We start from the raw sequence: 17,149 nt of genomic DNA, 5'->3' as shown, positions 1-17,149 counted from the left end.
AGCACCTGGTCGCCGAGGTTCATCCAAAGGTCGTGGTCATCATCAAAGGCGACTTCTCCCGGTGCTGCTGAGTTAGCACTTTCGACGCTGCTGTCGCACCAAATGGCCCGAGCTAAGAGGTTTTCATGGCTCCATGGCAGTGCGATATTTTTGGGCAAATTGAAGTTGTGTGTTTATGTTTCGGTTCATCGATTGACCTGCCCCATTGAACGCCACGCCCCCTCTAATGCGGCATTTATCGGCGACAGGAAACAGAAATGCTGCCATGCATAAATCACTCGAATGCATCGATGCATTTCCGCTGCACAATCAAATTACAAATATTTACTCTTTATATCTGGACGCAAATTTGGAAAAAACGAATCTGGGCACGTGCCAAAATCCCTGAATTCGATTTCAATTTTCGAGCACTGCGGCTTTTTATTTGCACTTCCGATTGCATTAGAATTCCTATGCATATCGATGCTCCACCGATTTCGTAATTGAATCCAAAAAGGTGCAATAAAAGTGAAACTCTTTTTTATTCGAGCCCAAATAAGTAGGCTACACTAGTGGGCTGTGCAGGGAATTCTCGAAAATATAGCTTAAGAGACTGGCATAAGGACTGACATCCTGCACTCTTGTTAAGCCCCACCATCAACCCTTGACCAAATTCCTTGAACCCTTCTTGGGTTGGCAGGCATTCGGCGGCGGGGCACAATGACTTTAAAAGCTTCTTGAAATTTCAGCATTTTCATTAGGCCAAAGGGACACATGTGAATTCATTTGAATATATATGTATAAATGTTTTTAAGTGCTATCGCCAAGCTGACCGCAAATGAGAAACTCTCCCCCCAAAAATCAAACCCATTTCAATGCAAAGCGAGAACTAATTTGAATAATATACTTTCGCCAAACACGGCAACAACGTCAAGAGCAGAAACAACATTAATTAAAATGAATGGCGGAGCGAAAAATTCAAAAACCCCAGAAAAATAAAGCACGAGTCTTGTAGAACAACCTGTTAGTCAGACGATGTAGCCGTCGGTTTTATCATGGTAATTTTATGTACTCCTGATTAACATTATTCCAAACTCGTAGTGGTCATCAAAAGCGGTTCGCGGCTGCACTTCTAAAGCAAAACTAATTTGGCCACGGAACACTGGAAAAATTGAATGATTTCTCACCAGTAATCAACAGAGTAAACTCTAAGCATGCAAAGCAGTTATACGATGAGGAATACGTACACAACTGTCTAAATATCAAAATTTAAAAACTACGTAGTTTAAAGGATACAACAAGAGTTCAAGCTATATTACGTATACGCAATGTTCGCCGCAGCTAAGCGTCTAAGTTTTTTCTCATATTTCAAACAATTTTGCACAAATTGTTAGCACTCTGAACTGTGTGCACTGGGGAATAGCCGCAGTTGACCGACTGACGCTGTCATAGATTTAGAATTTTTGCGAGGCTGACCTGATGGTGGACACACACAATGCTTTAATCAGCCGCAAATGCAATGAGCGAAGCTGCTGCTGTTAATTAGCGTTAGTGTAAAAGAACTGGCAAGTCACGCAATATCAAAGCGAAATATGCAGGAGAAAATGTCACACGTAGTCAGATTATGTGGTCGATTTAGTGAATGTGGCTTCTGCGGCTGCAATTTTACCGAAATATGAACAAGCTTTTATTTCAATTAAAAAATATGTTTCGCTGTTTAGTCAGCAGAGCAAATCAAGCAAAAATGATTGAATAATGAAATGTTCAATTAACCATTGCTACTTGATTATGCTGATTAAATTCAATTTGAACGCCAGTCAATAAAACTATTTATTAATGCATATGTTCGCTGTTATAGAAGCGTTTTTTGTAATAAGTCCATGGACTTGATTAAAAACCTCTAAAATTTTACATTTATTTCTTTTTGGGTTGGGCGACATAATTTTATATCTTAATCTTTTGCAAACATTATCGTAACTACATTTCTGTACATAATCGAATTCAAGCCAAGCAATTAAATAGGAATTTATGGTTAACCAATTCTCTGCGGTCAGCTCTTTAAGGCACACATAAATGAAGATATACATTCCGGAGCAGAGGAAAATTTGTATATTTTCGATGTAGATGTCCATTCAGTTGCGTACGAGTATACACGGCTGACCCACAGCAAAATTAAATTTTGATATGGGTCTATTATGTGGCAGTCACATGAGACACTCGGCAGCTGCCTTTAAAACAAAAATAAAAAAAAACTTCTGTGACTCTTGTCTGTAATGCAAATGCATGTGGTTCTAGCCGAGCAATGACAGGGTTCTTGGCCACCTTTAAAATGGATTCGTTGACACCCCAACAAAAAACCACATACTCACGCCGAGAACTTTTTAAATATGCATGAGCACCTTTTTGCCAATGGTCAGGCCATACCCGGCGTATACTTGATAACAGATATCTCCCTTCAACGCCACACAAAAAACAATGCCAGCTGCAAGATGAATGGGGTCAGTAAGTATACACTTTATACACCAGACAGTGACCCAAAATACTTCAGCAGGGCAACTTTTTTCGTCCATTTAAAATAAAATTTATTGCAGCCTTCTGGCCAAAAACAGCAGTGTTGCCAACAAAAGCCTACCAACTTGTACGTTGAAGCACACCTGTTTTCCTTGACAATAAGCTTTGGTCATACTCATTATTGGCCATCAATCATTCTGTTTGTGTACTATGCTAGGTGCTTATCTCGAAGTAGCTTGACAACCATTTAAACAAATGCATTTCCAATTTAATGCGGTGGGTGTTAAATTGTCAATATATTGACGACATTTATTTAGCAGAATCAGCTCATTTGTCCGTATCATCCATATTAACAAGATATTCTTTGCTTCTTGCAACATTTTTTTCATGTGTGAAGGTTCGGTGTCCTTTCTGTTGGCATGCCTACCGCTGAAGACTCCTGCCGGCAGGAAAATATAAATTGAACGTCAAATGGAGCAACTGGTCGGACATCTAGCTAACCAGGCACCAATATCTGTCCACCTTCTGGGATGTCTTCTTTTCTACTCTTTGGTTTGTCAGGCATTCCATGGGATTGCAGGACTTCAAAGAAACACTTCAGGTTTCCCGCTGATTGCCATGCATGAGCTGCACATGGCGGTGGGCGTGGAGTCCAGCTGCCGATTCCAACCCGTCTGTACAGCTGAGCGAGACCTGGGAAATTCCGATTCTATTATGATTACACACTCGGAAAAAATATGTGAACGAAGAACAAGTCCAAACAAATAAACGTAACAGAAATGTTTTCTTAAACATCATTCAATCCCACACAAAACCAAAGTTTTGCTAAACTAAAGAAAATATATTTGAAATATTATTTTTCTATTAAAGCATTTTAATTGTAGTGTATTTTCGTGGAAACTAACAATGGAGTGCGGCGGGTGCGATGATCAAAGGCTTGACACTGCTGTAAAAAATGTTAGATGGTGTTTCGTTAATTTTAAACGCTGTTTCCAGCAGCGTGTGGGAATGCAGGGAAGGCACACCTGCCGGAAAAGTTTCTGTTGATTCAATTTTCTTTTTTCGAATTTATGTTTGTGTTCCTGCTGCGTGTGATTTTTGTGTGTGGTTTTTTGTAAAATTGCCATACAAAGCAGACGTGCAGATTGTTTCGAAAGTTGCCTGCTTGTTTGTTCTTTCTGGCGTTGTTTCGCCTGCTTGCCATTTCGCTTTTGAAGTCTCCAATGACATCCACATCACGGCGAGTATATTGTGAATTTCAAAGAAAATGGAAATTAAATGAACTTGAAATTCTAAGCAGCTTGTGTTGAAAAAACAAACTGCATGCCCACTCACGAAGACATTGCGTAGGTCTATCACCTTTGCTACTAAAAATACATGAAAACACAAAATCGTTTTTATATAAACACCACATATTTTAACAAAACAACACTATTATTTTTATTTTCTGTGATGAAAACCAAAAAAATATTATTCGGCTCAATACTTAGTGTACAAATTACAAATCAATTATTAAGTGCGTATACACATCAGCACACTGACTTTATCTATCGCGTTTTGAATACTATATCTAGTGCCTGAAGAAGAAAAGAAAAATACAATTATAAATCAATAAAAATGTAAATTAAGTAATATCTTACCCGTATCTATCTCGATCATGTCACCAACGCGTAGAAGTGCTTGAACTTCTTCTTCGTCGCCCATAGCTACGGTCTGCACGTTAAATTCGCCAAATTGCACAAGGAGTTTCTAAAAACAGAATTGGTTTTAAGTATTAAGTAGAATAAGAAGGAAACACATTTATTACTTACAAGAGGATGGACTTTGGCTAGTTTCGTCTTACGCTTCTGGTAGGGTTTGAATCGCATATAACCCAGCATTGCTTTCTCCTTCGTGTTATAAAAAGCGTAGTCGATACCATCTACCTGACAGAAAATCAATTCGTTTGCAGGAGCTGGCAAGGAGAAAGAGCAATTGATAAATTAATAAATACATGCAATAATTGTAAAATTTCTGTGGTTTTCGGACTTACAGACACTCGCGTTTTCATCCGACATACTTGCACTGGGTGGTGCCTCTCCAACGCCTCGCAGCCAATGCATCAGTTGAGACGAGGCTTCCTCCTGCTTGTCTCTCAGGGGAGTTGAGAATACCACGGGATCTGGCGCAACACCCGCACTGGGAGCCTGCTTGCAAGAAACTTCGGGCTTTTCTTGATCACTTCGAAGTGGACCAACCGGAGATACCATTGGCTCTGGCTCTGGCTCTGATTCAGGCTCAGGCTCAGGCTCCGTGTCAGTTTGTACAACTACAACTCCCTTCTTTGATCGTCCCCTTTTCTTGGGAACTTTCTCCGGCTCCGGTGGCAGTGCAGTTTCTTCCCATGTCAAGGTACTTAGGCCAAGCGATTCGGAATGCGGTTTTGCCACCGGCAGCTTTTCAGAAATTCTTGGGGTACTGCTGCACAGTGGCCCCCGGTTGTTTGGTAAGGTCTTTTGCACGGTTGACTTTAGCTTTGTGTCACTGGCTTTCTTAGTCTTACTCGGATTTCCCTTTTTCGCCTTTAAGTTTGTTTTGTTAGGAATCTGTGCACGCATAAAGCCAAACTGGTTAGGATCCATGGTGTGACACCAGCTCATTTGAAGTGGAACTTGACCCCGCTTTGATCGACGAATACCGGCTGAAGAAACATAAAATAATAATACAATAAATATTTTGCATTTCAATAAAGTACCTAATACAAAAAATATACTTACTTGTATTTAGTTCCTCTTCCTGCACCGGAATTTTGGCCAGCTTCAATCTGTCTACCTCAGACTTAGATTTTTTCGATTTCGCTCGTGGAGCTGGGGCCAATGGTTTCTTGAACACCACATCCGTGCTTGACGCATCGTGGAGCCGACCCTTTGGCATATTTTGACTGCGCTGCAAAACCTCCAACGCCGCTCTACTTGTGCTGGGCACATCGTCGGACAGAAGTATGGAACTGGGGGATGGATTTCTACTGGGAATATCATCTGACATTTGATTGGTCGGCGGAGTGGGTGTGTTTACGCGAAGGGATTCCATAACATCTGATTTCTCTATTATTTCCTCCCCTCGATTGCCAGGAGATACGGATTTTTCTTTATCAACTGCGTCCTGACGGGAATTCGAGAGGTCCTGGGACTTGGATGAACGATTGGCTAAGTGATCATTTCCTTTGCTTTCGGATGCGTTCTGGTGATTACTGCTCGGTTTGTTGGATGACAAATTACAATCTGTATGGTTTTCTTCAATACAATCTAATGTATGTGATACCATATTATCCTTATCGCTCTTTTTTTTAGTCTCATTTTTATTTTGAGATTCATTGTTATTGTACCCTTTTCCGTATTCTTCATCGCAAGCAGGTGCAACAATAGGTTCCTTATTGGACTTTTGTACTTTTTGTTTGGAGTGCTTGATCTTTTTTCCACTTCTCCTTAAAATCTTTGGTTGATCATGGTCACTATCGTCATACTCTGGAGTCTCTGGGGGTTCACAATGTTCTACTGTGTCATGTGTATTTATGTCAACAGGATTGCTATTTTTCTTTGACGTCCTTGGTCGCTCATCGATTCGATCCTCTTTTTCCACATATTCGATAGGGGGTGGTAACAGTTCGTTCTCCATCGCCTTTCGTACCTTCGGAGTGGATTGTGACTTGGCTCTGCTACGCGATCTGCTTGGTCGCTCATCGTGTTCATCCTGTTCCTGGCCCCCTTCGTACTCCGGTGGAGGTGAATCCAGGTAATTTTTACTGCTGTTTGGTCCATTTGTGCTTCCGTCCCTTGTATTTAGAACGTACTCAGGCGGCGGAGGAGCAATATCGATCGTATCCCTATTTAAACTATCATGGAAATCAGGAGGGGCTGCCATTACGACATTATCGAAATCAAATTTGCCGGAGCACCGCAGATTCTGTGAATAGCGCAGAGAAGCTGGAGGTGGCGGAACAATTTGGATGCTTCTGCTAAGTCTTGGCAGTTTTACCGGCGATGATGAACTGTCCGAGTCCCCTTTTGTGTAAAGACTACGCTTTCCGTCCCTTGATGATTTGCGTTGACTTTTTAAAGTCTGCGAGAGACCCAAATAGTTTATCAGTTCGGTTGTCTGCAAACAAAATAAAGAAAAGTTTTCTTTTTATCATTTATGGCAAATTAAGGACCTTAACAGTTTTTGTTATAAACTGATGTTGCTATGCGATAACTTACCATAGGAATATCACGGCGCCTACATCGTGGTCGCCCTCGTCCCTGCGATCGATCACTGCTTTTAGTTTGAAGACTCCGTGTTTTGCGCGGTACCGGCAAATACTCCCCATCCGAATCATCGGAGGACGGTTTTATTGGCAAACCTTCCGCCTCATCCATCAGATTTCTACGTAGCAGCTCCCTCTGAATCTCTTCTTCTAAGATAAGCTTCTCTGAACGACGGTTCCTGTGCCCGTTTAAAGGATATATCTCGTTCAACGAGTTGCGCTTGCGCAAATCCAAAATCTCGTAGTTGCTCATGCGGGTTAGCTCGTAGGCGAACTGCTCGCCATTAATGGGTGCACTTGGGGCCTTATTCAGCGGTATAGCAGTCTTTCGCGGCTTAGACTTTTTGGCATTGACCGATTGATGAAGGTTAAGCAAGCGCATCGAACTCTCCTGAGACTCGATAGTAACTCGAGCCCGATTGTTGCTGCGCAAGCGTCGCTGGCGGGTTGTGTTCCCACCTGAAGGAGCTAGATTTAATGGCACAGTGCTGGGTTGCTCGTCGCTTTCGTCGTCGGTCATTATGGCATCCATATTTTCTTCAACCCTCGGAGGTTGTGGAATGGATTTCTGGGGAGGGGCAGCGGCGGATCGCCTAGGAGAAGACGCAATCGGTAGTGAAGAAGTCGCCGCAACTGGCGATGTCGGAATAGATTTAATAGGGGTAGAATCTCTCCTTACACTACGATTCGAATTGGATGTGTTTATCACCACAATTGGACTGCTGGCGTTCCGCGACAGGGTCTGCACCAACTCACCCAGATCCTGCGGCTGGGTTTCCGGCACTACGAACTCCAGTTGTGGTTGTGATTGCCAGGCAGGCTCGTGGCTTGGTCGTTGTGGCGTGTCGGGTACCATTATCTCATGATTGAACCGCTTTATCTTTACCACTGGCTGTTTGCTGGGTGTATTAAAGCTATGTGATGGCGAAAGCAGCAGCTGGCCTGGAGCTGGGCCCTTTTCCATTGTGTAGGTACGTCGTAAGCCCGCAGGAGATGGTGATGACGGAGGAGTGGGACGCGAGTACGGTGCCCTACCAGAATAGTCAAGCTGCAGTACATTCTTGTGAAAAGAGTTCTGCCCCTCTCTGCAGATTCGTTCAATTTCAGTGGCAAGAATGGAGTTCCTGGCAGGTGACTTCTGCAGCGGATTTTCTGGCTCTGCTTTTTCTGATAGTTTCTTAGGTTTTTCCGCTGCTTTGACAGTTTCTTCTTTTGTTATATTTTTTAATGTTTTCTTAACATCCTCTTTTGGTTTCTCTGCGCAAGGTGTGCTGCTTATTTCTGGCAACTAAAAGAGCAACGTTGAAAGCATAAGGGTTAAGTATTTCTGGAATATGTGCTGAACTTACGAAGTTTACAGGACTTGACATGCTGCGGGTCAAATTTACGGCCTCCTCGAACTCTGGTAGAAGTTGGCGTCCACAGCTCCTGGATCGCCGGCGTATGGCATGTCGGCGTAGTTTATCAGATCCCGGTACATTTCCACTGCGCCGCAAGGAACGTCGATGATTTGGCGACAAAGTGGGCGAGCGACGCGGAGGGGCATTCTCATTGGATGCCTGGTCCACAGGAGGCTCATTGAATTTCTCGGTGGCTGTATTGGTATTGGTTGCACTAACCTTTTCCCCCAGGGGCTGTATTTCTGGTGCCTTGGACTTGGCTTTGGGTTGAGACTTCTTGATCAGTGGAACCTCGAAATCCAGGTCAAAGTCAAGTTTGAAGTTTCCAAAGAGGTTGTCATTCTGTGCCGGCTTATTCTCGGCAAGCTTGCGCATCATAAAGGCGGCGAAGCGCTCCTTGTCCTTCACCGGCTGGCTGAGGATGTCGTCCAGCTCCAGAGTGTCGTTGTTCTGGGGCTTCGACCTAAAAAACAATTTGGTGTACTTGGATTTGCAGTGTTTTCTTCCTTGTACTCGTTTTGGCAACTTACATCTTGGCAGTAATAACTTGACTATCAATTTCTGACCGGTGTTATATACACTACTTAATTAAACCTAACTTATTTCGCCGAAATTTCACAAAATTTTAAACTACAAAAAAGACGCGACGCTATTCAAGTGGCGTTGCCAGAAACTTCTGAAGACGCGCCCAGGTACAGTGTTGCCAGAATGCGCGTATAGTACCATATCAGAAAAGTGCCACATATAAATAACATACTGTGCAATGTCCTAATGCATGATATGTTTAAAATGTAATAGAAGTTTTTATTAAAAACGATTGAATAAAAATATTGTCGAAGGCCTCAACTATTTGCCAACTTCCAGCTGCATTTTTCTACTGAAATATACTAAAAGCGTTAAACGCCGATTGGTCACACTATATCCACAATTCTTGTTGACAAAACAAATTCAAAATGTTTGTAGCAAACTAACCCGATTTTTAAGATATTAAACCAGTCGAATTAACTTAAAAAAAACTAAAAGCAGTTCATTCTCACTAGTATTCATAAGCGGACCAACAGTAATTGTGTCTTTAATAAGGCCAATTGGTTTAAATTTCATTGTATGGGTTTGTTATTTATTAAAGATAAATATAGGTATTCGAATGTTGTGTTAAGCAAGTAAGGACCAGGCGAAAGGTTCACTTGAACTTCTTACCGCCCTTCCTCGTCGCAGGAGCATCCACGGCGGGCACTTGAACAGAGTAATACTTCGTGGAAATCCTGTTGAGGAAGTAAAGCCCTACCAGGGAAAAGAGGACACTGGTGGTGGCGCAGACGCGATGCACGATTCCCGCGGCAGCCACCGTGAGGGACAGACAGAATAGGATCTCCGGCAGCAGCTTGGCCTGGAAGTCCTGGCCGAAGACGACCATTTCCGCATTGGAGATACACGTAAGGCTCAGAATGAACACCCAGGAGAAGAGGTATCCGCCCAAAAGAACTCTCAGCTGCGAGTCGTTGAACCATTCCGAGCAGAAACGCAGTGTGCCAAACAGAACGATGCTCAGGAGGCCCGAGATGATGGAGGACACCAGGGTGCTCTTGCTGCTCATCGAGGCGGCTGCAAATGTTCGGAGTTTGGTTTCTGTTGGCCGTAATTTTCTTGCATATTCTTACACATATTTATTTTTCTACCAGCCGGCGTCTTTGTTATACGTGTAGCGATAATTTTTGTCGATTTTTATAATCATCGAACTATCGAAAGCGATTATTGCTTATAATAGGGATATTCCCTGATGTAACAACTAGATATGTTTTTGCAGACTTCGTTACAAGTTTCAGTCATTATTAAATACTAAGTAAAAAAAAAAGTAATACATATCTACAATAATTATAATTAAAATATAGCTCATATAGCTTTATAGAAAAATAAATAACGGGTATCGTTATGTTAAGAGTGACATCGATACTCCTCCTCGAAAGTACATATTTTAAGTCATTTGATATGGCAACGCTGCGGCTTTCGTGGTGACTGGCTAGCATAGTAATAACATTGCACTTGTGCACAATTTTAATAAATTGTAAATAAAAACGCCTTTAATATGTCCGCCCTGCTGCAATTGGCCACTAGGACAGTCCGAAGCTCCATGGTGCAGGTGCGTGGCGTGGCCACCACAACGCCAAGGCCAATAAAAGAAAGTGAGTTCCAGAGACCTCTGAGACGTGTTTCATAACCCCTCTAATAAGTGTACATTTCCATAATTAAATAATAATAATTTCCAGTTCAGGAGAAGCAGGAGAACAGTGTAAAGATCTTCGAGGGCGTTAATGTGGAATCGCCGCGTGCTAACCTGATGCTCAAATCCGCCTGCCAAACCAAGTTTTGCCCGGAATGCACTTTGGGTCTGGACATCAAGCACACGGATGTGCTTATCCTGTCGCAATATGTCCGTTCCGACGGCTGCATGTTGCCCAGAAGGATCACCGGATTGTGCCACCGACAGCAGAAGAAGATGGGCACTCTAGTGACCATGGCCCAGAAGGCAGGACTGATGCCCAATCTGGCGCCCGAGTGGAGCAAAAGAGATCCCAAGAAGCGCTTTGGATGGCGCAAGTTTAACAAGTACTTCCTGGAGTCCACAATTAAATACTAGAGTTAAATACAATAAATGTTGTTATAGAAAAAATTATTGAGATGCTTTTTGATTTTAATTTGTATAGCAAACACGACGGCAATATCAGAAAACAAATTTTTAAATCGAATATTACGGTACTTGTGCTTAATTTTTTGCATAGGTTTAGGGCGCTGTATTTTTTCCTCGTCCAGTTTGGTCACACTACGCTGGCGTCGCTTTTTATAATTTCTTTGTTTCCCGCGACTTTTTAAAGCTTCTCCGGCATTAAAATGAGTTTTTTGAGCAATAGCGACACGATACATGTGGAAGTTCGCCTGCGAGGTAATGATGCGTGAGTATCATCTATCGTCAGATAGGAATTTAAATTAATTATCTCTATTTTCAGTCGCCCAAATGCACTTCGATACAATATTGAGAGTGCCCTAAAGGGCTATTTTCAGACGGCAATAAACTTGCCCCGAAATGTGGCATTCCAGCCGGGTCTCACGCATGAGCACACAGCACTTGTGCGCTCCGTTCTCCTGGAGCGTGACAATGGCGAGGCACAGCCTCTGAAGCCCGCCGAGACCAAATATCGCTTCCATTTCTATACCACTGAGCCGGAGGAAGCGCAACTTGGCCTCTTTTCAAACGAAGAAGGATCAGATGGCATCGATAGCGTCGTGGCGGCCAGTCATGCGCTCCTACCGGCCGCTCAGTTTGTGGGTCTGTGGGAGAACCTCATCTACGAGCCAGGACTCAAGGAGAAGGTGAGAGGGGGAAATGCAATAAGCATGCCTCTTATAGCGTTTAACTTGCTGTAGTTATCATAGGGGCAATCGTGTTCTATTGTCTAAGCTAAAATCAAAGAAACCTTTCTTTACAGCTCCTGAAGTTTGCCTCTTCGGCACTGATGTTCTCGCTACACCGTGTGGACACGAATGTGATCGCCTGTAACCGACTGATACTGCTCCACGGACCACCTGGAACAGGAAAGACGAGCCTCTGCAAGGCCCTCGCCCAGAAATTTGCTATCCGTACCCAAGGGAGCTATTCTTACACCCACCTGGTGGAGATTAACAGCCACAGCCTGTTCTCAAAGTGGTTCTCAGAGAGCGGCAAGCTGGTGGCGCGACTGTTTTACAAGATAACAGAGCTAGTGTCAGATCAGAACAACCTGGTTTGCGTGCTGATTGACGAGGTTGAGTCGCTGGCCTACGCCAGGAGTGCCATGTCTAGTAATGAACCAAGAGACGCCATGCGGGTAGTGAACGCTGTGCTCACCCAGCTGGATGCCATTAAGAGCTGTCCCAATGTACTGATCCTGGCCACATCTAACCTGGCTCAAAGCATTGACCTGGCCTTTGTGGACCGCGCTGATATCCGATTGTTCATTGGGTTTCCCAGCATTCCCGCTATCCGAGAAATATACAAGAGCATGCTGGCTGAACTAATGTGTTCGGGTGTTCTGCAACGCGAGGTTCTGGAGGCGGAGGACGCCGAGGAGGGTTTGCTGTCCCAATTGGCAGAGCGCAGCATTGGGTTAAGTGGCCGCACATTGCGGAAGCTGCCTCTTTTGGCCCATGTCCAGTACACCAGCAGCGCCTTGTTCGAGTTGGATCAGAAGATCAGTCTATCGGACTTTCTAGACGCCATGCTGGAGGCTTTGGAGAAGCATTTGGGCGAGCAACGCCTGCTGAAACTGGAGTCCATGGAGGAGCTATAAAACAAGAGCGAAACACAGACTGAAAAAATGAATTTACTAAACCCACTCTATGTTCATCAAATGCGATACTTTGTAAACTTCAATTTGCTGCTATGAAAAACAATCCGGTGCAGAGGCACGGGTCCAATACCCATTCTGTTTGCTGCCTCGTTTCATTTGCACACGACACAGAGATTTTCCCATTTCTTTATCCGGCTTTTGATGTGAAAATCAAGCGTGAAATCTTGTTATTTGCTTGCTAGCCCCTACATCCACTATCCTTACACCACCCACATCGATATGCACGGACATCGGACCCTACGCAATCTCAGCACTTCTGCCTCGCCTGTCCTTCACACTGGAGTGCATGAGTACTCTCAAGTCCGGCACACAACGAAGCTATCGGATGCTGCTGCCCCAGCTGCCGAAGGATGGGGTAAGTTTGGGGGGCCAAGGACACCCAACTATTGCAGGACCAAGTGTCGACTAATCAAATTTTTTGACGATTTGATTCTGTGTTGATGCTGCCTGTTGATCCGTATCATCCATTTTGAAGCCACTCAGTCAATCGCAGTCGTTGCATTACCTGAGTCGTATAATATTGTAATATGTACGGTGGAGTGGTAGACCAACACACAGATTTGCTAGATTGCGTTTCTCCATCAACTACTAATTGACTTGATAAGGATAAATAATAGCTTGGAAGAGGTGTGGTTGGTAAAGTAGTGTTAATGAAATAAAATGGCATTGTTAGTTTGAAAAAATGGTTGCTTGCAATTATTTTAATATTTAATTGTATATTTATTGAAATATTAAAGCTGAAAGAGGGCGCAGTTTTTTCAGCATTTACTCACTCTTTAAAGGTGTGTTTTTGAGCAGGGTGACTTTAATTAAATCAGGACAAATACCCATCCTTATTTGTTCATTGAAACGGCAAAGCAGAGAGTGGTTACGGGGGACAGGTGGTGGCAATAAACCAGAAGACAGTAAAAATAGACGGGGGAAAAGGCGCCATCGAATTATGTGAACGGATAGCTGCAGGGCTAATAAAATGTAGATGTGTGCTCGGGAATGGGAAAGTGCGATAAACCCGATTCCTGTTGATGAAAATGTGTGATTCCACCCATTGCCCTCCTGCCAGGACATATAAAATATACGGGGTTTATTAGTCACACGGCTACGAACTCGTATCAGCATCTAAATGGCAAGCAGTTAAAGGAACGTGAAAACCAATATTTTCTATTTTTATAATGATGAAAGTTCTCTGTATATCTTTATTTTCAGAGAGTTTCAATCTTTGACAGTTTTTCCGTATTTATCCTAAAAGAGAAACCATGACATCGGTTCGGTTGTTGATTCCAACATTTAATGGCAAAACGCGTTGTTTGCCTGCAGCAGTCGGGTGTTGCAACTTTTACTTATTGTTTAACGAATTATTTGGGCAGCAAGGACTACGATTTCAGCTATGAATATAATTGGAATATGGCATGTTGGTTCCATTTTCTCTATGCAAACAATTGAATACGAGTACAGATGGGTAAACAGGCATCTAAAAGCATTACAATTCCACACCGCAGGATATTAACAGCCCAACAATATTGCAGATTTTAAAGTAAAGTTAGTTACGAATTATATGCCTATTCGAAGGGATTGAAAAATACAAACCTATTAAGAAGTGAAACATTTCAAAATGTTTGTATCTGAAATGAAAAAAGAAAATGCAGTGTCTCGAAAATTGGATAACTATGCAGTACGAGCAGGTTCTGAGTAAACTTCGAAATAAATGTGTAATATTTTTCGGTCGATTGGAATGCCTGAAAGTTGGATCCTGGATCCTGGATCCCCTCCGGAAGTTCCTTCCCTGCACAATCATGCGATTGCATGGAGAATTGAACCATTGATGGTTACGTTTATTTATGTTTTCCTTGCTCTGTGTGTTTTTGTGTGTTTGCATGTGGATGGTGTGTGTGTGTGTGTGTGGGAAGCCTGTAAGCAGCATTTTGCAATTGCATTTCAGCAATATGGAAAATTCCCATTGTAATCCAATGCGACTGCTGTCGATATTGTTGTTCCTCGTGTTTTTCTTTCTTGGGAGCAATTGTTTCTTGTTTATTGTTTGGATTTGTAAGCTTACCGTTTTGCGGCGTTAAGAAATTTAAATTTCCACCCAAGCAACACAACAATAAATGCTTTAATTTTGGCTCGAGTTTTCCCCAGCAATTGGAAAACTGAAAAACAGATGCATTTGCTATTTACATTTGCACAAAATACCTGAGCTTACATTTGGACCCAGTATGTTTTATTGTTGTAAGTATGGATTAATATTTCATTGGGGAGAAAATTGCTGTTTGCAAGGCAATTAATTTTTGGGCAAAATGTTTGTAATGCAAAGAAAATATTGGCTTCCTGACCAACAGGAAAATTATCACAAGTAACATTTCCAATTTGTAAGGGGAGTAATTACCTTAATTTAAGGAACTTAATTTAAGTTGGTAATCGTTTAATGCGTTTAGCTATAAATTAGAAAGTGTAACTCATTCAGGGGTTTTAAGAACTAAAATTGTGTAATTTGTGCTATACAATTATCCCATTTTGTATTGCTTAAATTTGGCTGTTCATAACAACTTTATTCCGCCAAAGTTCGATGCAGTTTAGATTTATTTAAATTTTTGTGGTGGGCTCTGGCGCCAGACAATATCGATATTGCGAAGCAATATTCCATTCCTCTTTTGCCCACAAAGTGCAGCCGTTGCAAAAATATTCGCGGGCTAAGGAAACTCGAAATTGTTTAGTTATTGAAAAAGGGTCGTTAATTATGTATCTTTGGCCAGGAATTTCCTCTGCCAACTTTTGGCCAACAAAAAATAATAGGAAAATATGGCGAAAAGCTCGCGCCAGCCGCAAAATTTTCAAAAAGGAATAGCAACAAAGTCGTCTTAAATTAAATTTCCCCCGCCACCAAAACGCGGTTTCAATATTTTCAAAGTTCACATTTTTACAAAAACTTGTAGGAGGAGGGAGTTTGAAAATGGATTGTAAACAGAATCGACTTTCTCAGCCCACAAAAAGTACGTAAGTTCAGTATTAGATGCTCGGTTTCTTTTGATCCTTAACAACCATCGTCAACAAAACGTAGTCAATCCAAGTATGTAGTGCAACCAGCACGTGAAGAATGTTCCCAGAACGTTACAGTTTCAACATTTAAATCAGAAACTGCCGAAATATTACGACTTAATATAGGTCTAAGCTAAGCTATATAACTAAGCTTACAAAACATTTTTGAACATTTTACCTTTAAATATATATTTAATTGGCGAATTCAAAACTAGGAACTAGCTAAACGCGTTTTCCCATTTGTATGTCGGCGTTTGGGGTGTGTGTTATTTATGCTTAGAACGTGACTGGAAATATGAAATGCAGCAAATGTGTTTACTTAAATGAAGTGAGTGAAAATTGACAAATACACACACACACATAGGAGGGCACCCACACTGGGACGCTTTAAATGCAGTGCAAGGGCGGCTGGTATAGGAGGCGTGGCAGGGTCACATCGACTAGCGAGCTTAGGGCACATGAGAAATACGCCAAAAATGGCAATGACGCTAATCCCTTAGCCGGCGCATCTCACACACATACATACACATGCATTGGCACAAGTACAGTGGGCACTCGTCCAAATCGGTTATCTACAACTCAAATTCTACAGAAAGGTGACCTCGAATCGCTTGGCATTTTTCATAGCTTGGACTTTTGAAATGCGATTTCGGGGCAGCTATCTCGAAACATTTGTGGTTTTATTATCCAGTTATATGCATTTGATTTTTCTGGCAACTATTTTCAAATCGCACATGCTGAGATCAAACTTTAAGGGCACTTTAATGATTTTATTGTATTACAAAAAGTGTTGTGGCTTGATTTTCTATTAATCTGCACATGTAAAATTGGAATTTGGATAGGTCCTTTTTCAGTTAACATGTTCCTACTGTGTTCCACAATTGGACCAACACACACACTGCGGAAATATGTCAAATTCAATAACAGCCAAGTGACGTGCTTCCTGGTCCGCACTCCTTGGATCCCCCATGTCCAGGATGAATCTGACGATGGAGAAGATGGAGCAGCGACTGGCGCCAAAACTCTGGACAATGGTAGCCAACTCTGTTGCCCCTTACAACCGCTCGTCGTCCCGATGGTCCTGCAACATGCCCATTCTACTGGCCTTATAAAAATGTGCGATTTTTCTTCATTTGATGAAACGAAATACAATTTCTCAACGAGCAACGCAACTGAACGCAAAAAAGTTGGTTGCAATTGCAATTTTCTTGCCAAATCAGCGCACGCTGCTCGCTATATATTGACATTTTTAAAAGCCAATATTTCTCCGACTTGCAGACCCATTGGGTTCCCTTTTTTCGCGGAGAAGAAACACACACACTAAGTACGTCCAAAGTTGGCTGCACGGATTAATTTATTTGACTTCTGTAATGTATAAATATAAATGGAATGAGGCCCATCCACGAATGGTGAATCGAATATTCAGTTGAAGAATAAAAACTGGAACAGAGCAAAAGTTTAAATTAATGGCAGGAGTGCCCTTAAATTTTTAGAAGTGCCCTATTCTGAAATGTATCTTGATGCACTTAATTGTCAGATTTCAAGTACCCCGCATCATATAA

The 17,149-nt window shown here is 42.3% G+C and overlaps 4 protein-coding genes across 5 annotated transcripts; 2 read left to right on the top strand and 2 right to left on the bottom strand.

Annotated features, from left to right (window-relative positions):
• Positions 1 to 3,903: 3,903 nt before the first annotated feature.
• Positions 3,904 to 8,860, bottom strand: LOC120452196. Of its 2 annotated transcripts, XM_039636313.1 has the most exons (9): positions 8,703 to 8,860; positions 8,392 to 8,635; positions 8,122 to 8,331; positions 6,726 to 8,060; positions 5,247 to 6,624; positions 4,523 to 5,170; positions 4,302 to 4,444; positions 4,131 to 4,239; positions 3,904 to 4,067 (listed from the first exon to the last, which is right to left on the bottom strand). In XM_039636313.1, coding segments are annotated over exons 1-9 (4,134 nt in total). In that variant the 5' UTR covers positions 8,705 to 8,860; the 3' UTR covers positions 3,904 to 4,002. The 2 variants fall into 2 exon arrangements, with proteins under 2 accessions (XP_039492247.1, XP_039492245.1); XM_039636311.1 differs by having other exon boundaries at positions 8,122 to 8,635.
• A 401-nt stretch (positions 8,861 to 9,261) lies between these two features.
• Positions 9,262 to 9,914, bottom strand: LOC120451857 (protein KRTCAP2 homolog). Its single transcript, XM_039635857.1, has 2 exons — positions 9,831 to 9,914; positions 9,262 to 9,774 (listed from the first exon to the last, which is right to left on the bottom strand). The coding sequence occupies exons 1-2, from the start codon at positions 9,832 to 9,834 to the stop codon at positions 9,353 to 9,355; spliced, it is 426 nt and encodes a 141-aa protein (XP_039491791.1). The 5' UTR covers positions 9,835 to 9,914; the 3' UTR covers positions 9,262 to 9,352.
• A 249-nt stretch (positions 9,915 to 10,163) lies between these two features.
• Positions 10,164 to 10,843, top strand: LOC120453100 (28S ribosomal protein S18a, mitochondrial). The gene is made up of 2 exons (XM_039637634.1): positions 10,164 to 10,352; positions 10,437 to 10,843. Exons 1-2 carry the CDS (start codon positions 10,256 to 10,258, stop codon positions 10,805 to 10,807), a joined length of 468 nt encoding a protein of 155 aa, XP_039493568.1. The 5' UTR covers positions 10,164 to 10,255; the 3' UTR covers positions 10,808 to 10,843.
• A 118-nt stretch (positions 10,844 to 10,961) lies between these two features.
• On the top strand, positions 10,962 to 12,627 carry LOC120453099 (pachytene checkpoint protein 2 homolog). The gene is made up of 3 exons (XM_039637633.2): positions 10,962 to 11,120; positions 11,175 to 11,538; positions 11,655 to 12,627. Exons 1-3 carry the CDS (start codon positions 11,059 to 11,061, stop codon positions 12,492 to 12,494), a joined length of 1,266 nt encoding a protein of 421 aa, XP_039493567.2. The 5' UTR covers positions 10,962 to 11,058; the 3' UTR covers positions 12,495 to 12,627.
• The last annotated feature ends 4,522 nt before the right edge of the window (positions 12,628 to 17,149 follow it).

The sequence above is a fragment of the Drosophila santomea genome, chromosome 3R, assembly GCF_016746245.2.
Source record: "Drosophila santomea strain STO CAGO 1482 chromosome 3R, Prin_Dsan_1.1, whole genome shotgun sequence".
Classification (NCBI taxonomy): domain Eukaryota; kingdom Metazoa; phylum Arthropoda; class Insecta; order Diptera; family Drosophilidae; genus Drosophila; species Drosophila santomea.
This window is presented reverse-complemented; position numbering and strand designations above follow the sequence as displayed.